Raw genomic sequence first — 19854 nt, 5'->3', positions numbered from 1 at the left:
TGGCTTCTGGAGTGCCCAGTGCTCCCCACACTCCCACCTCCCCTTGTCCAAACACCCAGCCTGCTTCCCAGGGAGAGAAAGAGAGGGTTGGCTAGAAGAAGAAAGAAGAGTGTAGGCATCCTGTTGGGTGCAGCCAGGAGGTACCCCTGGGAGCTCGGCATTCCCACAGCTCTGAGGTACACCACAGCCCAAATGTCAGATGCCCCATGATTCCTGATAAATGCACCCATTTAAACACATAGTCTCTGTAAAACTCCACATGCTGAGGAGGGCATACATTTGGATGTGACAAGGTTACAGAACTGAGCCCTACAGGCAACTCAGTGCTATCCTCATAATTGCTATCCGTACTGCAGCAGTGATACTGACAGTGATCAGATCAGATCCCTTGCACTGCACTGCGTGCAGATACACAAGATGGCAGTTTTCCACCCAGGAAGGTTTTGTGTTCTAAATTTAAATGAGATCTCATTTATAAATAGCAACAGAACAATGTGGTTAAATAGTCTTCTTTGCCAGCGTCATAATGATTCCAAATTGCATCAATGGAAGCAGAGAAAATTAACAGCTTTGCCTTAATCCTTTGTATGTTCTGTTGGGGAACTTGACAATATGACTTCATTCCTAGCACTTCTACTCCTGTAACTTGCTGTAAAGAAAACAAAACAGAATGTCCCTAAAGACAAAATTATCTAAACCAGAAAGGGGGTGAGGATTAAGGTAAAAAGTCCGGAGTTGAAGATACTGCCCATGGCAACTGCTGAGACTGACTCTGCTTCTTAGAAGAAAAAAAAAAAAAAAAAAAAAGCAAGAATCACACAAAGCAAAAGAAAAATTAACTTTCTTATTTTCTAGTGGAATTCCCCTACAGTTTAATATTGATACCTTTCCTTTAACAGTTGGATATAGTATGCTGTGGAACTTGGTTTCAGTGTGTTGCTCTGTAGAAAGTCCTAGTCTCCATTATATTACTGAAGCTTACAGAGGCATGGTTAAATGCCACGTAAATAACAAGCCATAGCACATTTTACCAGATGGCAGTTCAAAGGAATGTGTAGGCATCCAGAAAACCTACAAAGATAGCATTCATAATGGTAGTAGTTACTAAGCGTGCCTCTAGAAGTACAAATATCAACAGCAGCGCAGGAAAACAACTAAAAAGGGAATAGTTCTGATGTATCGCTGCACTACCCTAGTTTCATATGACTCCAGTTCCAGCACCTTTCCCAGGAATCAGTCCAATCCAGTTTTGGTGGACAGAGTTAGAGTGGCTTTCAGCAGAGTAACACAGCAGTAAAGCCAATTTTCTACCAAGTCTTACAGATTTCTTTCTGTCTATAAACCAGGAGAAAATATGAGGTATCTTTGAAAATAACTGAAAAATTATATCTTCATAGTGATCACCACAAATTAAGAAAGAAGAGTAAAGTGTTTTCCAAGGCCAAAAGAAAGCAGAAAATGTTATTTTCATTACTAAAGTTGTGACATGTAGAAATTTAGGGAGATAAAGCATTGCCATGCAAAGCAACTATGTGCATATACTCCAAGAGCATGACTGCTCAGGTGCAGAGGTAGACACTGCTGCAGCCTCCCTGGGGGAGAACTGATTATATTAAAAATAACAAAACCCCCAACCCAATCCAATAAGCCATGCAGGTTTGCTGTAAGCGAATAAGGCTTGCTGGGAAGGCCAAAGCACAGATACAGGCTCAGTTTCATGTCCAGCCAGGAGGTTGCTGGCCTCATTGCTAACAGCAACTCAGAAGACACCTTGCAAAGTCTAAGAATTTGTGCTCTTCCCATGTGCTCTTTCTTTTTTTTTTTAATTTAATTTACTACGATAGGTATATGTCTACATACAAGTGAAGAATATACAATAGTTTATTTCAACTCCACTACAAGTAAAAATTCTCATTCCTAAAGCATGCTGATAAAAAGAATTTTTAACTGGAATGTAGTGGAGGCAAATAACAGAGTTTAAGCAGAGAAAATATCATACAAGAATCTTTGTGGGAAGATTTCTGACTTGAAATCAAAGCCAAAGGATCTTTGAGAGATGCAGAGCTGTGATGACCTCACATCCAAACGGGACGTGCTTCCAACCATGGAGAACGGCAGTGAGACTCAAAAAAAGAGGGGTTTAATATAAGTTTATTAGGGCCTACACAGTGGTAAAAATGTGAATATGAAATGGGAGACCTTAGAGTGTAGAAGGAAGATGGGAGGAGCCAGCTAAAATAAGGCAAACCTAAAGAAAAGGGAAATACTGTGAATAGGGGTTCAGAGCAATTAACTCTGGAATCCAGGTGAATGAATTGGGCTATCTGAAGAGGTTGTTCTTGAGGGGGCTAGTGGGGGTGCCATCCACCTCACCAACCTAAAAAAAATTCACATCTAAAGGCTCAGTTATAGCCATACACATTCTGAACATTGCTTTTGGTGGTTTGATATTTTTGATGTGAAGCCTTAACCAGTGGGAAGTCAAACAATCCTTCCCCAAAATCATAAGCTGCCCTTTCTTCAGTTTCTTATTTTGGGCTTCTGTTTGCCTAGAGACATGTTACATGTCATTATCTAGAGAATACATACATGAGATGCATGAAAAGAATGTAGGTAATAGCTAGATATCTTCAAATAAAATGAAGTATAATGAAATAGTTACTGCAGCTGGGGAGGAGTGTGGATGGTATAAGATAATATCAAGGGCTTGGATGGAACATGAACACATTGGCAGAGTTCTACTTGTAATGAGGACTTATTCTTACATCTCCAATAAAGTACAATTGAGTAGTTTCTTGAAGTTCTCTTTGGCTTTTGCTGCCTTTCCTGGTAGTTCTGCAGTAGGAAACTTCCTGCACATTAAATTTCCTGCTTGCTTTTTTTGGGGGGTTTGTTTTTGGTTTTGTGGTTTGTTTTTTCTTTTTTTTTGTGGGGGTAAAACAAATATTAAAGTAGAGCTACTACACTTTAAATCAATTTGATTTATAGCAGTAAACTAAAATTTGCCAAAAACTATTCTTAAGTTTTCTTAATTTATTAAAAGTTTTCCTTCCCCATTTTACAGAATCTTTTCTCCCATGCTCAGGGATGCCTCATGCCTCATCCTTTTAAGGTTAGCCACTGGGAGGTTGGGGGTACAATGTAAAAGCCCTGATTGACCAATAACAAAATTTTACAGTTAACGCAAGGAACCATTGATGATCTTTGCCAATGCAAAAGAAGCAGCAAACTAATTAACTAAAAAACCAAACGAAACCAACACAAAACAGCAGAAATGTGGGATATGTTTATTTAAGAAAAAAAACCAAACATAAAAACCAAACCAAACTTAACTATCAAAGGACTTCAAATTATAGTGCTCCTAATAAACTAAGCCAATGATGGTGGCATGCTCAATGAGCAAAGGCTCACAGTGCATTTATTAGGTGTACAGCTGTATATTTTATGACATGATAGAATATATAGTCGGTGTAAGAATATAGAGCATATTCTCATTGCAAAACTAAAAAAATTTATTTTGGTCAGAATCAACTTGCAATCTCTTTTCAGGAAAAACCACTTTCTACATTTGTTGTGGTTTAAATGTAATGGTTTGATTAATTTGAATGTCATCAAGTTATAAGAACAAAACCTATACTTCAGAACAATAAAGAAAACAGTTCTTTAAGTCAGCCATTAGTGGTTGTTAAACAGCCTCAAAACCAACACTGTGTTAAACCACAAATTTCTAAGACACATACTTCTATCTATTCCTATATAGCAGCAACTGTGAAGAAACAAAATCCTTACTAATATTTCATCTTCCTCAGTGAAGCACTGAATTTGATATAGTACTATGAGAAAGGATATTTGAAGCTAAGACATCAATTATGCTTAAATACGAACCTATAAACTCCATTTCCTATCATTTTAATATATTCCTAATTTATCAGGTACAGCGATATTCATTTTCCAAAAGGATAATAATGTTTGCAGACCTAAATTTGACTTGGCATACACATATTATCAAACATACATCCATAACAATACATACACATATTGTCATAAACGTAAATGGCGTATAGGGCACAAACATTTCCAAATAAAAGCACAGACAGTGAAGAATGAACATTTTGTATCTGCTCATCTCTCAGATAATTGTAGCCTCTTATGTAGCCCTTTCAAAAAGGACATGTTTTTGTCTTCCAATCAGTTCAAGAAATGTTACAAGTGATTCAATGGCTAGATCAAAGAGGAGGAAAAACAAAGAGCTTAGCTCATTCTTCTCATCTGTTGTAAATGCACCCTATGCCTTACGCTAAAGCACTTTATCTTGCAAGGCCATACCTAAAAACGGGACCAGTCAGGGTTAGGGGGTTTTATATCTTTCATAGAGTACTCTTTCTCTACAAATCGGAGTGAAAGGATGTTGTTCGTTATACAAATTTAGTACAGGAATAAACAGGTGACATTGTAACTGAATATTCATTTCCTGTTCTTTCAAAATGGCACTTCCCAATAAAGCAAAATGAAAGCTATTAAAATTATTCTGTACTTGAAATAAGAAAATTGACAGGTCATTGTCTACCAAAACAAGAAAACATACACACCGTACTTTCTATAAAGATTTGTTGTTGGTAGCTTCTTTATGGTTCCATGATCTAAATTCTATCTGAAACTTATGCATTTCAGATGACTGTCTGTATGCTGATTTTTTGTATGTGGTGGGAGGTTTTTTACATGTTTTAAAGAAAGCAATAACCTGGACAATTTTAATAGCTAGTTTCAGTTTTCTGGACGAAATCCCTGCTAGCACCCCTTTGAGTTATTTGGTTTTTAGGTAGATACATGATGAAAGGATGCCTTTTGTTCACAGAACGTTATCCAAAACCAAACAGGAGTACAAGATGCAAACTAATCTAAGTTTGACTTCTCAGTGTCAATTTGTGTATCATGTTTAAAATGCATAGGTTGGGGAGAACATGAAACAGATTTGTTATGTTGCTGGATACATATGTGATTATGCATATGGTAAGTCCTAAACATTTTCAAAGCCATCTTCAGAAAGAATATCCATGAATGCAAACCATGCAAATCACATGTGGATTCCCCCCCCCCCAAAAAAAAAAAAAAAAAAAAACACAAAAACCAAAAACCACCTTAGAGGAGGAACAAAGATAATAATGTAATCTCTCATATTTCTTGTGATATCCCTGTGCCCAGTCACAAGGTTCCTTATACCCTCATAACTTTAACCTTTATTAGGAAGGCTCAGTAGAAAGAGGCATTCTGTCTTGAGCAGGGACAGAACGCAGCACAGGGAATTCACAAGGAATGACCTATGCTAGTCTGTCTTTTCTACTTCTAGTCTTTCTCTTTTCTCTCAAAAGAAAGAGGGGATTCCAGGTCAACCTGCCAAAAATGAAAGGGAGGTCAGAGATCGCTGACCGTTCCAAGAATGACTTTCTCCAACAGCAGTACTACATCATTCCTGATGCTACGAATTTTAAATGGCCAACCTCACAGATTAGCCAGTACTAAACAATTAAGGAGTAAACCATGTTAATGTCAACATATGCTATTGTTTCATACCCATTTTCGTTAACAGATTTTTTTTTCCAATAAATTTTAAAAAGACTATAGCTGGTGAAGATGACTGAGTCATCTGATTTGTACCAACTTTACTACTCCTTTGGAGATCCTAAATCAAATGGGGTTAACTGGTAGTCTTCGGTCACCATAAATCAGAAAGCTGTGGTAAAATGGGACAATTATTTCAGTTTCTTCCTCCCAGAAACACCGGTAAGACTCCTGGGGATCCTACAAACCAAACCTGCAAGGAATAATCTCGGGTAAATTATAACCATATTTCAGCCACAAGATGGAGGAGGTGTGGAATAGCCTAAGACTTCCAGAAGTGCCCATTTGTCATCAATAGGAAAAAAGAAGAGAGATTAAACCAGTTTAACTGACAAAAGCGTGTAAACTACAAAACAAATGCAGAAAATTCATCATATATTCTTTGTCAAAACTGGCAGTTCGGACAAGAGAACAGAAAACAGTGCCTTAACAATTTTAGGTCTAGTAGGAACATCTGAAAATGATCATGTAGCAGAGGATATTTGCTAAGAGTAAGCCAAAGACACTTGCAATAGCAAGTAAAAATGACACTGCTTCCAAATATGGGAAATAACATATGGTTCCCTAATCCTATAGATTAATTCAATCTTGATGAAACTGAATGGGAAACTGAACAAAATCAAGATAAAAAACACGATGAAATTTAACTTTGCATGGCCAACACTCACAGCCAGGCCCCCTCTAGGGCTGGTTATAGGACTAATAATCAGTCGACAACCCCCCTCCAGATTGACTAAAGAAAACATCACTGCAAAACTTAAAGTAAACCCAACTTCTTTCATTTTACTTTGGAGTCTTTGCTTGCTGTAGTTTCCATCCCAAGCTATTCTCTGATAAAGAAAGAATCAATGTAACTTGCTAATAATCTTAGTGACTTGACAGACTTGTTCATCTCCAAAAGCTTTAAGTGAGGAATGCAATTGTAATTCTCATGATACAGCTGAAAGAGCCCACACACCATTTCAGTTCCACTTCATTATAACTACAAGTGGACAATATCCAGCACAGAAAATCCTGGTCACTGCTGCAAAGCATGACTATTTCTGCTGCAGAATGCAGCTGCTATGGACTCTCAGGATTTCAGCAGATTAGTGGAACTAAATGTTTTGCAATATGAATAGGTTGCAAAGCTGCCACAAAACTAACATTTCACTAATAGATAATGTAGTTGTGTACTCACGACTATCTGCAGATTTTGCAAAACCTCAAACTTGTTCAGACTACATAGAGTCTTTTCCTGTCAAACTGCACTATATAAAGAACAACATAAAGGTAAAATAGTACACAGACACCACAATAAGCAACAGACAGAAGAGTCCACCTACCATGTGAGATTCCAGGCAAAGACTGATTCTCCTTTAATCGCGTCCTCCTTGAGACTTTGCACATATCGATACACATATAAGTGATCCAAAAAACCTCCCAATAGAAATGCTAGCAATAAACTGCCTTTTCCAATTTTGTTTAGTAAAAGAAGTAAAAAACCAGTCCTGTTTTCTTTTGTTCACACCAGGTGGGTCCTGCAAGCAGCAAAAGGCATTGTTTTTCTTGTACCAGGTTGGTGGAGAATGCAGGGAACTCAACAATCAAGGCTATAAAAGAAAGAATGTGAAAGCCTGAGCAGAGCAGAAATAGAAATTGTATCATTGTCACATACAGCGAACAAGAACACTCGAATACCAGGTTGGTAAAAAGGTCATAACCCATGTATGCCAAAGCAGGACAACAAAGGAGGTTTCAAATCCACCAGCAAAAACAGTCATGGTCTTTGAAGGAGAGGAACTACTATGGCTTCAATGGTAGAAGAACAGGCAGGACAGTGGGATCTTGACCCCTGCACATCTAAGGATTTTAAAGGTCTTTTAAGTAAAGTTGTATGAGTTTTTAAGGGCCTTAGGAAAAGCAAATTGTTTATGGGAAAGGAGGAGTTAACAGGGAGAGTGGCCTGGGCTGGAGGAATGTTGGGCAGCTCATGAGAGCATGTGAAGATAAGAGCAGGGCTTTAGAGGAGGAAAACAAATGCTGTAGGGATCATGCTGGGGAGTACAAGGCCAGAGAATGTACCTTTGCTTCAGAAGGGCTAAAAACAACTGCTGGGAGAGTATGGTGAGAGAACAGACCAAAGAAAGGAGTTTTAAATATAAACAGTGGGAGGGGAAAAAGAGAAAACTGAGTTGGCTAAAGCAACTGTTATAGTGGTGTTGGAGAAAACACAGGAGAGAAGACAAGAAGGTGAGGACCACAACTCTTATCAGAAGATAAAGGAGAAGCTTAAATAGAAATGACGAGTTAAAATGGATAATGTAGCTACAGTACCAACCAGAAGACAGCTAGCAAATTGAGGTCCTGAGGACTGGCATAGAGGCATTTGGGATGATCCTAGTTCACCTGGGACTACTTGTGAAAGCAAATCACCCCCAGCTGACCAATGTTGATCAAAACCACCTGGCTTAAACAGCCTCTGCAGCCACGAAATGGGCCATGTGCAACCCACAGGAACATCAGCCATGAGGAATTAGTTGTGGTTATAGCCAGTGTGGAGGTGTGTGAAGGCAGCTGGAATTGGTGTCTGTATAACTTCATTTGGAAGAACAAATCCCAAATGGGTCTAGAGTCACATATTGTTAAAAGCAGTTACTGTTCATAGTTAAACTGGTCCTAGAGGGAGGTGGAGTCTAGTTATGGTGAGCTGATATTCAAAACTATAGTGTTGGAGGATTTGCTTATTCATTCCACATGATTATGGATCCTCTGAACCCTGCTAATGCAAACCACCTGGGTTTGGAAGGGCAGGCTAGCAGGGCTGTGAGACTCTTCAGGAAGGAGGAGAGCCTAAGGAGTCTAATTAAAAAGACGGCGACAAATAGATACAATAGTAGGAGAAATACAAGCAGTTATAATGTTTGCTAATACAGGCCCTGAGAGCAAACAAGCCAGGCCCCTGGAATTTAAGGGAAATGCAGATCCCCCATGGTTCTGGGTATGGGGCTTGCCTACAGGATGTCACAGAGAGGTTTTATTTATTTTTCCAGGAATGCTGGGTGAGTCATGAAGATGGCATTTGTAATAGAACAACAATAGAGTTTTGAAGAAAAAATAAAGTGCCTCGGAGAAGATACAGCCAAATGGAATAAGAAAGTGCTTATCACCTTCATGCATAGGTTGGCAGAACTGTGCTAGAAATGAAAGAGAAGACCCTAAGAACCAAGCATTGCAACCAGTGCAAGTGATAACTAGCAATATGAAAGCAACGCTTTCAGCTCCACTAGCTGAGGAGCAGTCAGACTTTAAGACTGGGCAGGTTTACTCTCTCGACCCTTGGGATCACAGTAAACCAAGGTATGATCAGCTAGGGGAGACAACCTCACAGGGGGAGCTGCAGATGGAATGAATGGCGCTTAGCTTGTTAAAGTCTAATGCTGCTCCTGATGTCTTGAAACCCACTGGATGCATGGAGGACACAGCATGCCAGCAAGACATAAGAAAAATTGCATTTTGGGCAATGGTCTCTGATTAGGAAATGATTTTATTCTGGATCTAGCTAACACTTGGGGGGGAGGGGGGGAGGTAATACAGAAACAGGAAGCCCTGTAGGAATCTTGGTTGCACAATGGTGAACAGCGGAGAAGCACTTTGAACACCACACGGGTGAGTAGTAAGAGAAGTTTGTACATGTCTGTTCAGGTTGGAGTGTGGAAGGATTAATACATTTACATTAAGATCCAAAACCACAGAAACTGTATGAATGTCTAAGGGATGCTGAGGAAGGATTGTAATCCACTATTATTAGCCCAGTGGATTTTGAAGTACTAGTTCAATGACCTGGTTTATATAATTCACAGTGTATCAGAGAGTGATGGAAGGATGTGGAGTCTGAATTTTAGGGTGGTAAACACTGTCACTCCACAAACAGTACCTAGTGCTGTTAAACTGCCAAAACACATGGCCACAGAAGTACTAGGACCAAAGCAGTTTTCAGTCATGGGCCTAGAAATGTTTTTTATTTGTTGTTGTTGTTGGTTTGTTGTTGGGTCTGGGTTTTTTACTTTCTCCTGGAAAGGAATGATGTTATAACTTTGTTTCTGTATTATAAGAGAAACAATATTATTTCACATGAATTCCTCAAGAATTTCACAACAGTACTTCAGTCTCCCAAGCACATATGACAGAATCAGCTAGGTTGGAAAGGACATTGAAGATCATCTAGTTCAACTGTTAACCTAGCACTGACAGTTTCCAACTACACCAGATCCCTCAGCGCTATGTCAGCCCGACTCTTAAACACCTCCAGGGATGGGGACTCCACCACCTCCCTGGGCAGCCCATTCCAATGCCTAACAACCCCTTCTGTAAAGAAATACTCCTGATATCTAGTCTAAACTTTCCCTGGTGCAACTTGAGGCCATTCCCTCTTGTCCTATTGCTTGTTACTTGGTTAAAGAGACTCATCCCCAGCTCTCTGCAACCTCCTTTTAGGTAGCTGTAGAGGGCGATGAGGTCTCCCCTCAGCCTCCTCTTCTCCAGACTAAACACCCCCAGTTCCCTCAGCTGCTCCCCGTACGACCTGTGCTCCAGAGCCTGCACCAGCTCCGTTGCCCTTCTCTGGACACGCTTGAGTCATTCAATGTCCTTTTTGTAGTGAGGGGCCCAAAACTGAACACAGGAATCGAGGTGCGGCCTCACCAGTGCCGAGGACAGGGGTCAGATCCCTTCCCTGTCCCTGCTGGCCACGCTATTGCTGACACAAGCCAGGATGCCATTGGCCTTCTTGCCCCCCTGGGCACACTGCTGGCTCCTGTTCAGCCATCTGTCAATCAACCCCCCAAGGTCCCTCTCTGACTGGCAGCTCTCCAGCCACTCCTCCCCAAGCCTGTAGCGCTGCTGGGGGTTGTTGTGGCCCAAGGGCAGCCCCCGGCATTTGGCCTTATGGAAACTCCTCCAGCTGGGCTCAGCCCATGGCTCCAGCCTGTCCAGGTCTCTCTGCAGAGCCTCCCTACCCTCGAGCAGATCAACACTCCCACCCAACTGGGTGTCATCTGCAAACTGACTGAGGGTGCACTCGATCCCCTCGTCTAGATCATCAATAAAGATGTTAAACAGGAGTGGCCCCAAAACCGAGCCCTGGGGGACACCACTCGTGACCGGCCGCCAACTGGATTTAACTCCGTTCACCACAACTCTCTGCGCCCGGCCATCCAGACGGTTTTTTACCCAGCAAAGCGTGTGCCCATCCAAGCCTCGAGCAGCCAGTTTCACCAGGAGAATGCTGTGGGAAACGGCGTCAAGGGCTTTGCTAAAGTCAAGGTAGACAACATCCACAGCCTTTCCCTCATCCAATAAGCAGGTCGCCCTGTCGTGGAAGAAGATCAGGTTTGTCAGGCAGGACCTGCCTTTCATAACCCCATGCTGACTGGGCCTCAGCATCTGGTTGTCCCTCATGTGTTGTGTGATGGTACTCAGCATGAGCAGCTCCATCAGCTTCCTGGGCACCGAAGTCAAGCCGACAGGCCTGTAATTTCCTGGATCATCCTTCCAACCCTTTTTATATATGGGTGTCACACTGGCCAATTTCCAATCTGTCAGGACCTCCCCGGTCAGCCAGGACTGCTGGTAAATGATGGAAAGTGGCTTGGCGAGCACCCCAGCCGGCTCCTTCAGCACCCTCGGGTGTATCCCGTCTGGTCCCATAGACTTGTGTGTGTCTGTGTGATGCAGCAGGTCACTGACTGTCTCCAGGATTGTGAGGGGGTTATTCTGTTATTCTACCCGTCTCTGTCTTCTGGCTGAGGAGGCTGGATTCCCTCAAGAAAACTAATCTTATTATTAAAGACTGAGGCAAAGAAGGCATTAAGCACCTCAGCTTATCACTTGTTACCATGTTTCCTCCTGCGTCTAGCAGGGGATGGAGACTCTCCCTGGTCTTTCTTTTGCTACTGACATAGAAACATTTCTTGTTGTCCTTGATGGCTGAAGCCAAATTAATTTCCAGCTGAGCTTTAGAACTCCTGATTTCCACCCTGCATAGCCTCACAGCCTCTTTGTAATCACTGTGAGTGGTTAGCCCCTTCTTCCAAAGGCCATAAACTCTCCTTTTCTCCCTGAGTTGCAGCCAAAGCTCCCTGTTCAGCCAGGGTGGTCTTCTCTGCCACCGCACCTGAGGACAGCCTGCTCCTGAGCCATTAACACTTCCTTCTTAAAGAGTGCCCAGCCTTCCTGGACCCCTATACCCTTCAGGATCATCTCCCAAGGGATCCTTTCAAGCATGTGCCTAAAGACAGGGTCAGCCCTTTTGAAGTCCGGGATGTCAGTTCTGCCTAGCCCTCTCCTGGTCTCTCTAAGAATAGCGAACACTATTATTTTGTGATCTCTGTGCATCACATCATCCACCAGTCCTTCCCTGTTTACAAAGAGGAGATCCATCAGGACACCTTCTCTGGTCGGTTCTCTCACCAGCTGCGTCAGGAAGTTGTCTCCCACACATTCCAGGAATCTCCAGGACTAGTCCCACTCTGCTGTGTTGTATCTCCAGCAGATGTCTGGGAAGTTAAAGTCACCCACAAGAACAAGGGCAAGCGATTGTGAGAGTTCACCTAAATGCCTATAGAATCACCTGAATGTGCAATAAATTAATCCATGAATGAAGGAAAAATAAAATATCAGATGCTGTAGTAAATTTCTGTTGGTTTTGCTGAAAAACTTTACATAAGGAAGTTCATATATCATTCATACACACAAAATTATGTGTTAGGCTAGTAAGGAACAAGAGATACAGTATTCAACACTGTCCACAACTCATGTGACTGCTAAAGGAGTTTAGTGTATGATTTAAATGAGAAATAAAAACCTCAGCATTTGAAATCTACTGACAGTTAAAATATCACTCAAAATTACTCTTCTGTGTTAAAGAGCCGGAACAGACTAAGCTTTTATACAGTGAATTGTTTAAAACTCCTTTTTCCAAAGTACATGTGTCATGAAAAAAAATCAGTTTTCCAGATCTTTTTTCAGTGTAACAAACATCAGCTTTAGATCACTTTTTATCACTAGACATTGATACCAGTAGATGAATTGTGCAGCAGTTGGTTATTGAAAATAACAATTTAGCTTTTTGTAAAGCAGTTGGCACTGCAGTTACTTGAATGGCTGTTTGACAGAAATCGCTTGCAACCTAGCCTAGGTTTCTGCTTCCCCAGAACTGATTTGTGTGGAGATAAAACCCAAACTTCATCTCAGTGGTAAAATTAGACAGGAATATTTTAAGAATTGTAATGCTATTGTAACTGTACAGCTTAAAAATCAGTAATAGTACCTGTACTTTAGCATTTGATGTTACTAAGAATTTTAAAAACAGCACAGGACAAAAGCCTAATTTAAAAAAAAAAAACAGGCTAATAGTAATATTAGAGTGAAGGTTGAACTTAAATTGCCGGTTTACTTCTGTATTTTCATTAAAGTTGACAATCTTTCTCAAAGGCTCTGTAAATTCCTGGCTCGCAGAAGGAGCAAGGACAGAGTAAAGAGCTGAGCCTGCCTGTGTAAAGATGATCCTGCGTTGAACAAACTGTAACCATTAAGCTGCAAACTGCAGTTTCTCTTTCAGGTTGATCCCAGCCCAGTGTTTATGGTTTCTTTTCTGACATGTTTGACACTTGCTTCTTTGAAGGAACGATAATAGTGCCAGGATTACATTGCTGCAGTGAGATAGCATTACGGCATCCTTTTGGCTGCACCAGGGAAAATGTTTACCACATGTGGGTTAGGGAAAGGAGAGGTGGAAGGGTTCATGCTGTGAGTCAGAGCGTTTGCAGGCAACATTTGCAATCAGCACGGTAGACATGCACGGGCTGTAGGCAGCTTTCTGAAGCCAACCATGGTACACTGGACTTGCCTCACTGCCCTAGTTTGGGAATCAGTGAAAGAGGGACTGGCTAAAAAGCTGCTATTTCACTTATTTAAAAATCCACATACATATTTATGCTAAGCTCTAATGAGCAATGTTTCCCTTTCTGCCATTTTTCTTTCTCTGCAAAACTCAAGGACAAGGGGGTCTCTTCTAAGAAATGAATGAAGCTGGGCATGGCTGGGGGAGAGGGAAACCAGTCTTGATTTTCTCAGCATCAGCAGGTAAGAGGGCTTTCAGATGCCAGTATTCTCATCCATAATGACAGCCTCTTTGAAAGGCTGGAAAAGACTCAGCAGCAGCTTACAGTCATAAATCAAAACAACAGCTCGACGCAAAACGAGGGTTCTTTCCTATTCATCCAGCACCTTACAGTGCCATGCGCTGTCAAAGCAGAGTATAGTTTTCAGTTACAAAATCATTTTCCTTCTATAGTTTTCTAGAATGGAGATAAAGGTAAATTCATAAGCTGTGCCCATTTTTCTCCACAATATAGAAAGAAAAAAATCTTGCAATGCGAAGACCACTGTTGATTTCAACAGTTGATCTAGGATCAGGTACAGAATGTTTGGTCTGTGTTTTTTTACCCCTTTCAAATGGAAGTCCTGATGTAATTTTAATAGCAGTAGCATAACGACTGCAGTTTAACGCTTTCTTGGTAACAAACAAAAAGAGATGCCAGCACAAGCTGCATCATCAATTCTAGGGGCACCTTGCTTTTTCATTGGTTTTAAGACTCAAAATCTACATGCATCAAGTTTATTCTAATTTGTAAGGCAGCACTTCCAAGAGCAGAGTTTGTACTGGAAAAGAAAGTGGCATCTTTTTTTCGAAAGGTATTAAACTCAAATTATTCTGGAAGATTGTAGCAACCAATAGCCTAAATAATCTGCCTGTTAAATCCATTTTCTTGAAGACTACCATACAGAAATTTTCAAGTTGTTCCATCTCAAACAAAATACAACTTTAAGATACTGAAGGAGAAAGAATGGTTTAAGTGCACTGAATGTCTATTAAGATTTTTGTTAAGAGCACCTTCATTAAAATATTAATTATTTAAAATATACTTAATTTTAATTAATTTTATTGGCTAATTATTGTGAATTTTATTATTTAATTATATTTAATTTCCTTCTTTAGTGCTTTGTATGTGTTCCTAATTAATTGGTCCAGTTTTTCTTGTGGTTAACATAGGCTTAAGGGGGAAGAGGCTCCACCATAGGATGAGTACCTTACCTGATTCCAGCTCTGGTACTGCTCAACAGGCACTATTTTAATTGTTGTGGATCCCATTCTCACATGCATCTCAAACTAGCAATGTAATGGCATCTTGGCTCTGAACACCTTCATTCACAAAGCAGAAAGCATTTGATGAACTCAAGATACTTCCACCTCCTCTTCAATGTTGAGCCTTCACACTGTGTGTGTACACAGTGCAGGCTTTTATGCCAGACAATGATAAAGATTTTCAATAGGCTCCTATTTTAATAGAGTTGCAAGTCCTACATCAACAGAAGTATAAAGTCCAGTGTAACGTTATGGCAAAATCTATTATTTAACCTTGGGATTTCATACACTGCAAGCACTTGAGCTTTACCCTTGCAGTCTATAAAGTAATAATAGTAATTTCAGTGAAATTGCAGCCTTGCAAAGCTCTGCTACATATACAGTCTTCTTCACTGTAATATCAGATTTACAAGGCAATATGTAGGACTGGAACATTTTAAAATCTAACACAGATATTTGAAGTAACAAAGCACTTTACAACAGTTAATGGCAGTGGATGGATGGATGACCAAAATGAGTCATGATAACATTAATTTTCTGTAGAGGTGCGAGCAAAACATGTTAAATCTCATTTTTCTTGATGTTCGAACAGATGATTTTTTTCTCCAATATCGTCTTTAACCTAAGCCAGATCTTTTTTCCATTACAAATTCCCTTTGTTTCTGTTGCTCTCTGTGCAGGAGATATATGCTGCACCCTGACTCACAGCCTGCTGGCCATTAATCAGGTTAGGTTTCTCATGGGCTTGCAGGTCCCCACATACACACAGGCTGCCCAGCACAGGAGAAACAGCCCATAGTGGTGGCTCCAGCCATGTGGCACACTTCTGAGTCCTTTTCTGTTCTTTAAGCCTGAATATTTAATAGGGAAAAGAAAAGCACCATCCTGGTTTGCCCAGGAGCCAAGGTCCAACTGACTAGTGGTGTCACAAGCCGACTCACCAGCATGTCCCCTAAGCTTCTCTTGCAGATGCTTTATCTGATCAAAGAACATCTTCTTTCATTATTCTCTAATATACTCTACATGATAATACCCACAAGCCACATTTAGATCAGCAGTGAAAAGAAACAATTTAAGAATGAAGAAATGGCTGACCCTAATTGTCACACTCTCCTTGAGGACAGTGGTTTTTTTTCCCTTAAGGATCATTGTTTTGCCTTGGGAAGCAAAGCCCCTGCAATCTGCACTTTGTATTCTGCTTGTCTGATGTGAAGTAACAGTAACTTGATGTGAAGGACATCTTGAAATATTCTGCCTTTGTGAATATGAATGTAGGAATCTGCAGAAACTGTGAATGAACATTTACAACAAACTGTGAGCCTCCTACTGATGCACTCAAATACAAAACAGGAGGTGAGAGAGGGAAGGAAAAGAGATGAATTTGTTTTCCTAGCAAACAGCTGTCTTCTTTAACAGAAGAAACTAAAAAGAAAACAGTGTGCGAAGAGGCCAAAAGCTGCATTAATTACAGTATTTTTAGATGCTATAAGCACAATTTTGATAAACATTCTAAACTGTTCTGTCAATGCAATTAAGTCTTTTTTCTTGATGCAGCATCATCAATGCATGTGCCTGATGAGAATATGTTGTGGGCTGTACACTGCAGTTACCCTTTGATTAATGATTCAAGGCAATCAGTAGGGACCACACAAACTCCTGGGGGATGCCACAGTAAGCAGCACAATGTCACAATTTAATTTATTCTCTTGACCTACATGACAAAGAGTGAAGACATAGTCAGTATTAAGGAACAAATTCCAGCTGTGGTTATATAAAAGAAAGTCCCACAGAGTTGAAAATAATAGGTACACAGCTTAGGAGCAAAATTTGGCTTGGAGAGATTACTTCTTGGATATTTGGAGGGATGTTATTTATTTATTTAGATCAGCTGGAGGATGTGGGAAGGTGTCAGACTAATTGTTATGTTAGCTTTAATGGCTGGGCTGCCACAAGATCCCCATACCAGAAAAAAACCAATTCCTCTAGCTGGAAAAAGCTTGATCTTGTTTCTTTGCTGGTTGGTATTCTATTTAGCCAGAGCATGACATTACAGCTGGTATTTTATCAGGATAGACCTAAAAGTCAGCCTGAAATAATCTTTTTGCTAGAGGCACCCACAACTAGTGACATCAGTTGTCACACTGTCAGTTGGACTGCTTTTCTTCTCTGACATGAGGTCCTCCATTTCATGTCAATGGGCAGTGATCATATTATCTCATGAAGTGTTCAGAGCTGAGCAAGGTAACACAGGCATATTTGGTTTTGTAGCCTTCAGCACTTAGAAAACACTAAATTCAAAATGTTGTACCACCTCCTTCAAACAATGTTGTCTACTCTTTAGGTAGCAAATCTGCCTACTGCTTGCTGAACCTGCTCTCTGTACAGTATTTTTTCCTGCCCAAGGTCTCAGTTACTATCTTCAAGTACGTCATTGTTTCAGCCAAGGTTAACTGAAAGACCAGCATTAGCAGTGTTGCCAACAGCACTGTTTCTCTGACATGCAGAAATTCTACAGTGAGGGTGAAGCTCATCTGTACTAGATATATAATTTTCTCCAGGGCTAAGTGTTTGGAATGTATTTCCTGAATAACCAAAGGGCATCTATGTGCAAAAGTTATTTTCAGCTTTGACTTAATTTATAAACTCAAAGCTTCTCCACTATTCTCATTTTTCCCATAGGGAACAGATGCAAGAATAGATATGATGGATGCTAGTCACATTACTTTCTGCACTTCAGAAAACTGCTCAGACACCACAGTATGAAAATCTACATGATATGAAATGGAACAAAAAGAATATAAATGCTTAGATATATGAGATTGCAGATAAAAAATAATTCTGGCTGTAGTGGGACCTGACAGTTTAAGCAGCTTCACTGGGTTGTTAAACAGGAACACACATATCATTGGAAGGTTAATATTTTTGCTAAGTAAAAGTACTATAAGATTTTCTACCCATTAAATACTTCCTCTAGGTAAGGTCATAAAAAAGATCCAGAACAAAACAGCACACTCTGTGCTTAGGAAGCCCACAAGGAGATGCTTCTAGCCTAGCGTAAAATAATTCAGGCAGCAATACTGCAATGCCATCAAATGCCTACTAAAGTTGAAATGGACAAAAACTTGTACAGATATTATTTGGGGCACTCACCAAGAATTTGTATTTTTATTTTTCAATGCATAAGAAAGTTGATTTAAAATTTGGTAAGTCATGGCAGCTGCTCTAAACCATCTTCTATGTATTTACAGGCAATTCATCAGCTGTCATGAGCTGCCATGGCTTTCCTCACCTTCAAAGCAGAGATGGCTTAGTGCCTACACCTTCACAACTGGAATGGCACATAAAGCTTGCTGTCTCACAGTAATAGTCTCAGACTAATCCCTTAATTATTAAGCTTTATATGTTACCCAAAACCAGTTATTTCTATTGCTGAATCAATATAACTGGTATGTAGCACTTAACAATGTATCTCTTATGAGTTACTTAAGGGGGATTATGTTTTTTCATATGCATAAGGCATAAAAACCCAACTCCCATCCTTTTTTTCCCCATCCTTGTGTATCCATCTCTCTTTATGTAAAAAGGTGATCTATTCTTCCTGAAAAGAGTAAAATTTTTAACCCTCAAAATCTGGACTTCAGAATCCTTCAGGTGCCTGGAACCGCAGTTCCATGCTTAAGTAGAACTGGCCCAAGACTGAGTGTTGAGGAGTAAAGTTACTTTATTGGCAGACAGTCTCTATTCCAAGGATTTCACTTACCCATTAACTATTTAATATAAAAATAGGTCCTTGGACCAAGCATAAGAACCAATGTATCCTATTTCTGCTGCCCTCCCCCCTCCCAAACAGCTAAGGAGCTCTGTCTTCAACATTTAAAAGATTTAATTGTACCAATTTCAGCAGGAAGAAGGTGGGCAAACCTCTCAGTGTACATAACAGACTTATATTTCCCTGAAGACACAATTTAGGCACTCAAATCCTTTATCAGTGAGATCTCAAATGTGTATTTTGCAATTAGAAGAATAACTTAGAAGCAGTCAGTCTAATGTTAAGAATAAACTGTCTAGTCTTATCCCAAGGAAGGTAGGATTAATTGTTCTTTAAAAGAGCCCCCCTCACTCCTCTGACCATGGAGAAAATTTGTGCGAATCCCTAGAACAAGAATCCCTTTCACTGAACTCTGTTGCTGCTCTCTTCCTGCCTCATGTTCTCATGTCTCATGTCTACACTCATCCTCTCAAGTCACTGGATCAGAGAAGCCCAATTTGATAAGAATCAAAACTGACAAACTACCTACTTGATCAAGTGCCTCAATGTCCTTAGAGACCAAAATTCAAGGCCTAAATAGGAAGAACATAAGACATTGTTGACCACCCAAACAGGATGGCAGCACTGACTGCTATGCCATGAGAGATTAGAGGCAGAAAGGGCAGGAAACATGAGAATAGTAGGAGCCTTCAGTTACCCTTCTGAAGATTCACACTGGTACATAACAGAGATCACATTTTTACGAGGCCATTGATAAGTACATGTTGAAGCAGCTGTGAAGGCAGTCCACAAAGTGGGACACCTCCGTCAAACTTGTCCTGACTATCACACGTGGCTTGGTTCAAAACTGCACGTGTGAATCTGAATAAACTCTGTATCCCTACAGGAGCAACAAAAGCCTAACAGATATGCTAAAATTTTGCTCCGTTTCAAGAGGTAGAGACATGCAAAGATGAAGAAACTTGTTTAAAATGGTCAATTATAAGAATTAAAACCTTACAGTGTGGAGATCATTGAAGGAACAGCACTGATGAATGTACCACAGATTTTTTTAAAGGTAAAAGTCATGATGACTGAACAGCAGGTAAGGGAGGATATTAGAAACAAGAAGGCATCCCTCAGAAGGCTGAAGTTGTTTCAAACCGAAGGAAAAGAAAATGATCATGAACTCTGGCAGATTAAATGTAAAAACATAACTAGGAGGGTCCGAAAGAGGGTTTGAAGAGCAACTGGCAAAAGGAATTAAAACTAAATATAAAATCTTTCTTCAAACACATCA

General features: G+C 40.3%; 1 protein-coding gene across 4 annotated transcripts in view; it reads right to left on the bottom strand.

Moving 5' to 3' along the window:
- Nucleotides 1-19854, bottom strand: part of FGF14 (fibroblast growth factor 14) — a 421787-nt gene that overhangs the window by 240605 nt on the left and 161328 nt on the right. For 2 of the 4 annotated variants that reach the window (XM_074910867.1, XM_074910859.1), the window contains exon 1: nucleotides 6945-7161. The exons of the other annotated variants lie outside the window; for them this stretch is intronic. In XM_074910867.1, coding sequence (XP_074766968.1) covers nucleotides 6945-6947 — 3 coding nt within the window. In that variant the 5' untranslated portion in view covers nucleotides 6948-7161. Of the gene's footprint in view, nucleotides 1-6944; nucleotides 7162-19854 lie in introns of those variants that run through there. 4 annotated transcript variants of the gene reach the window in all.

This window comes from Athene noctua, chromosome 1 (assembly GCF_965140245.1).
Source record: "Athene noctua chromosome 1, bAthNoc1.hap1.1, whole genome shotgun sequence".
In the NCBI taxonomy this organism is placed as follows: domain Eukaryota; kingdom Metazoa; phylum Chordata; class Aves; order Strigiformes; family Strigidae; genus Athene; species Athene noctua.
Note: the sequence above shows the minus strand (reverse complement) of the source record. Positions and strands in the feature narration are given on the sequence as shown.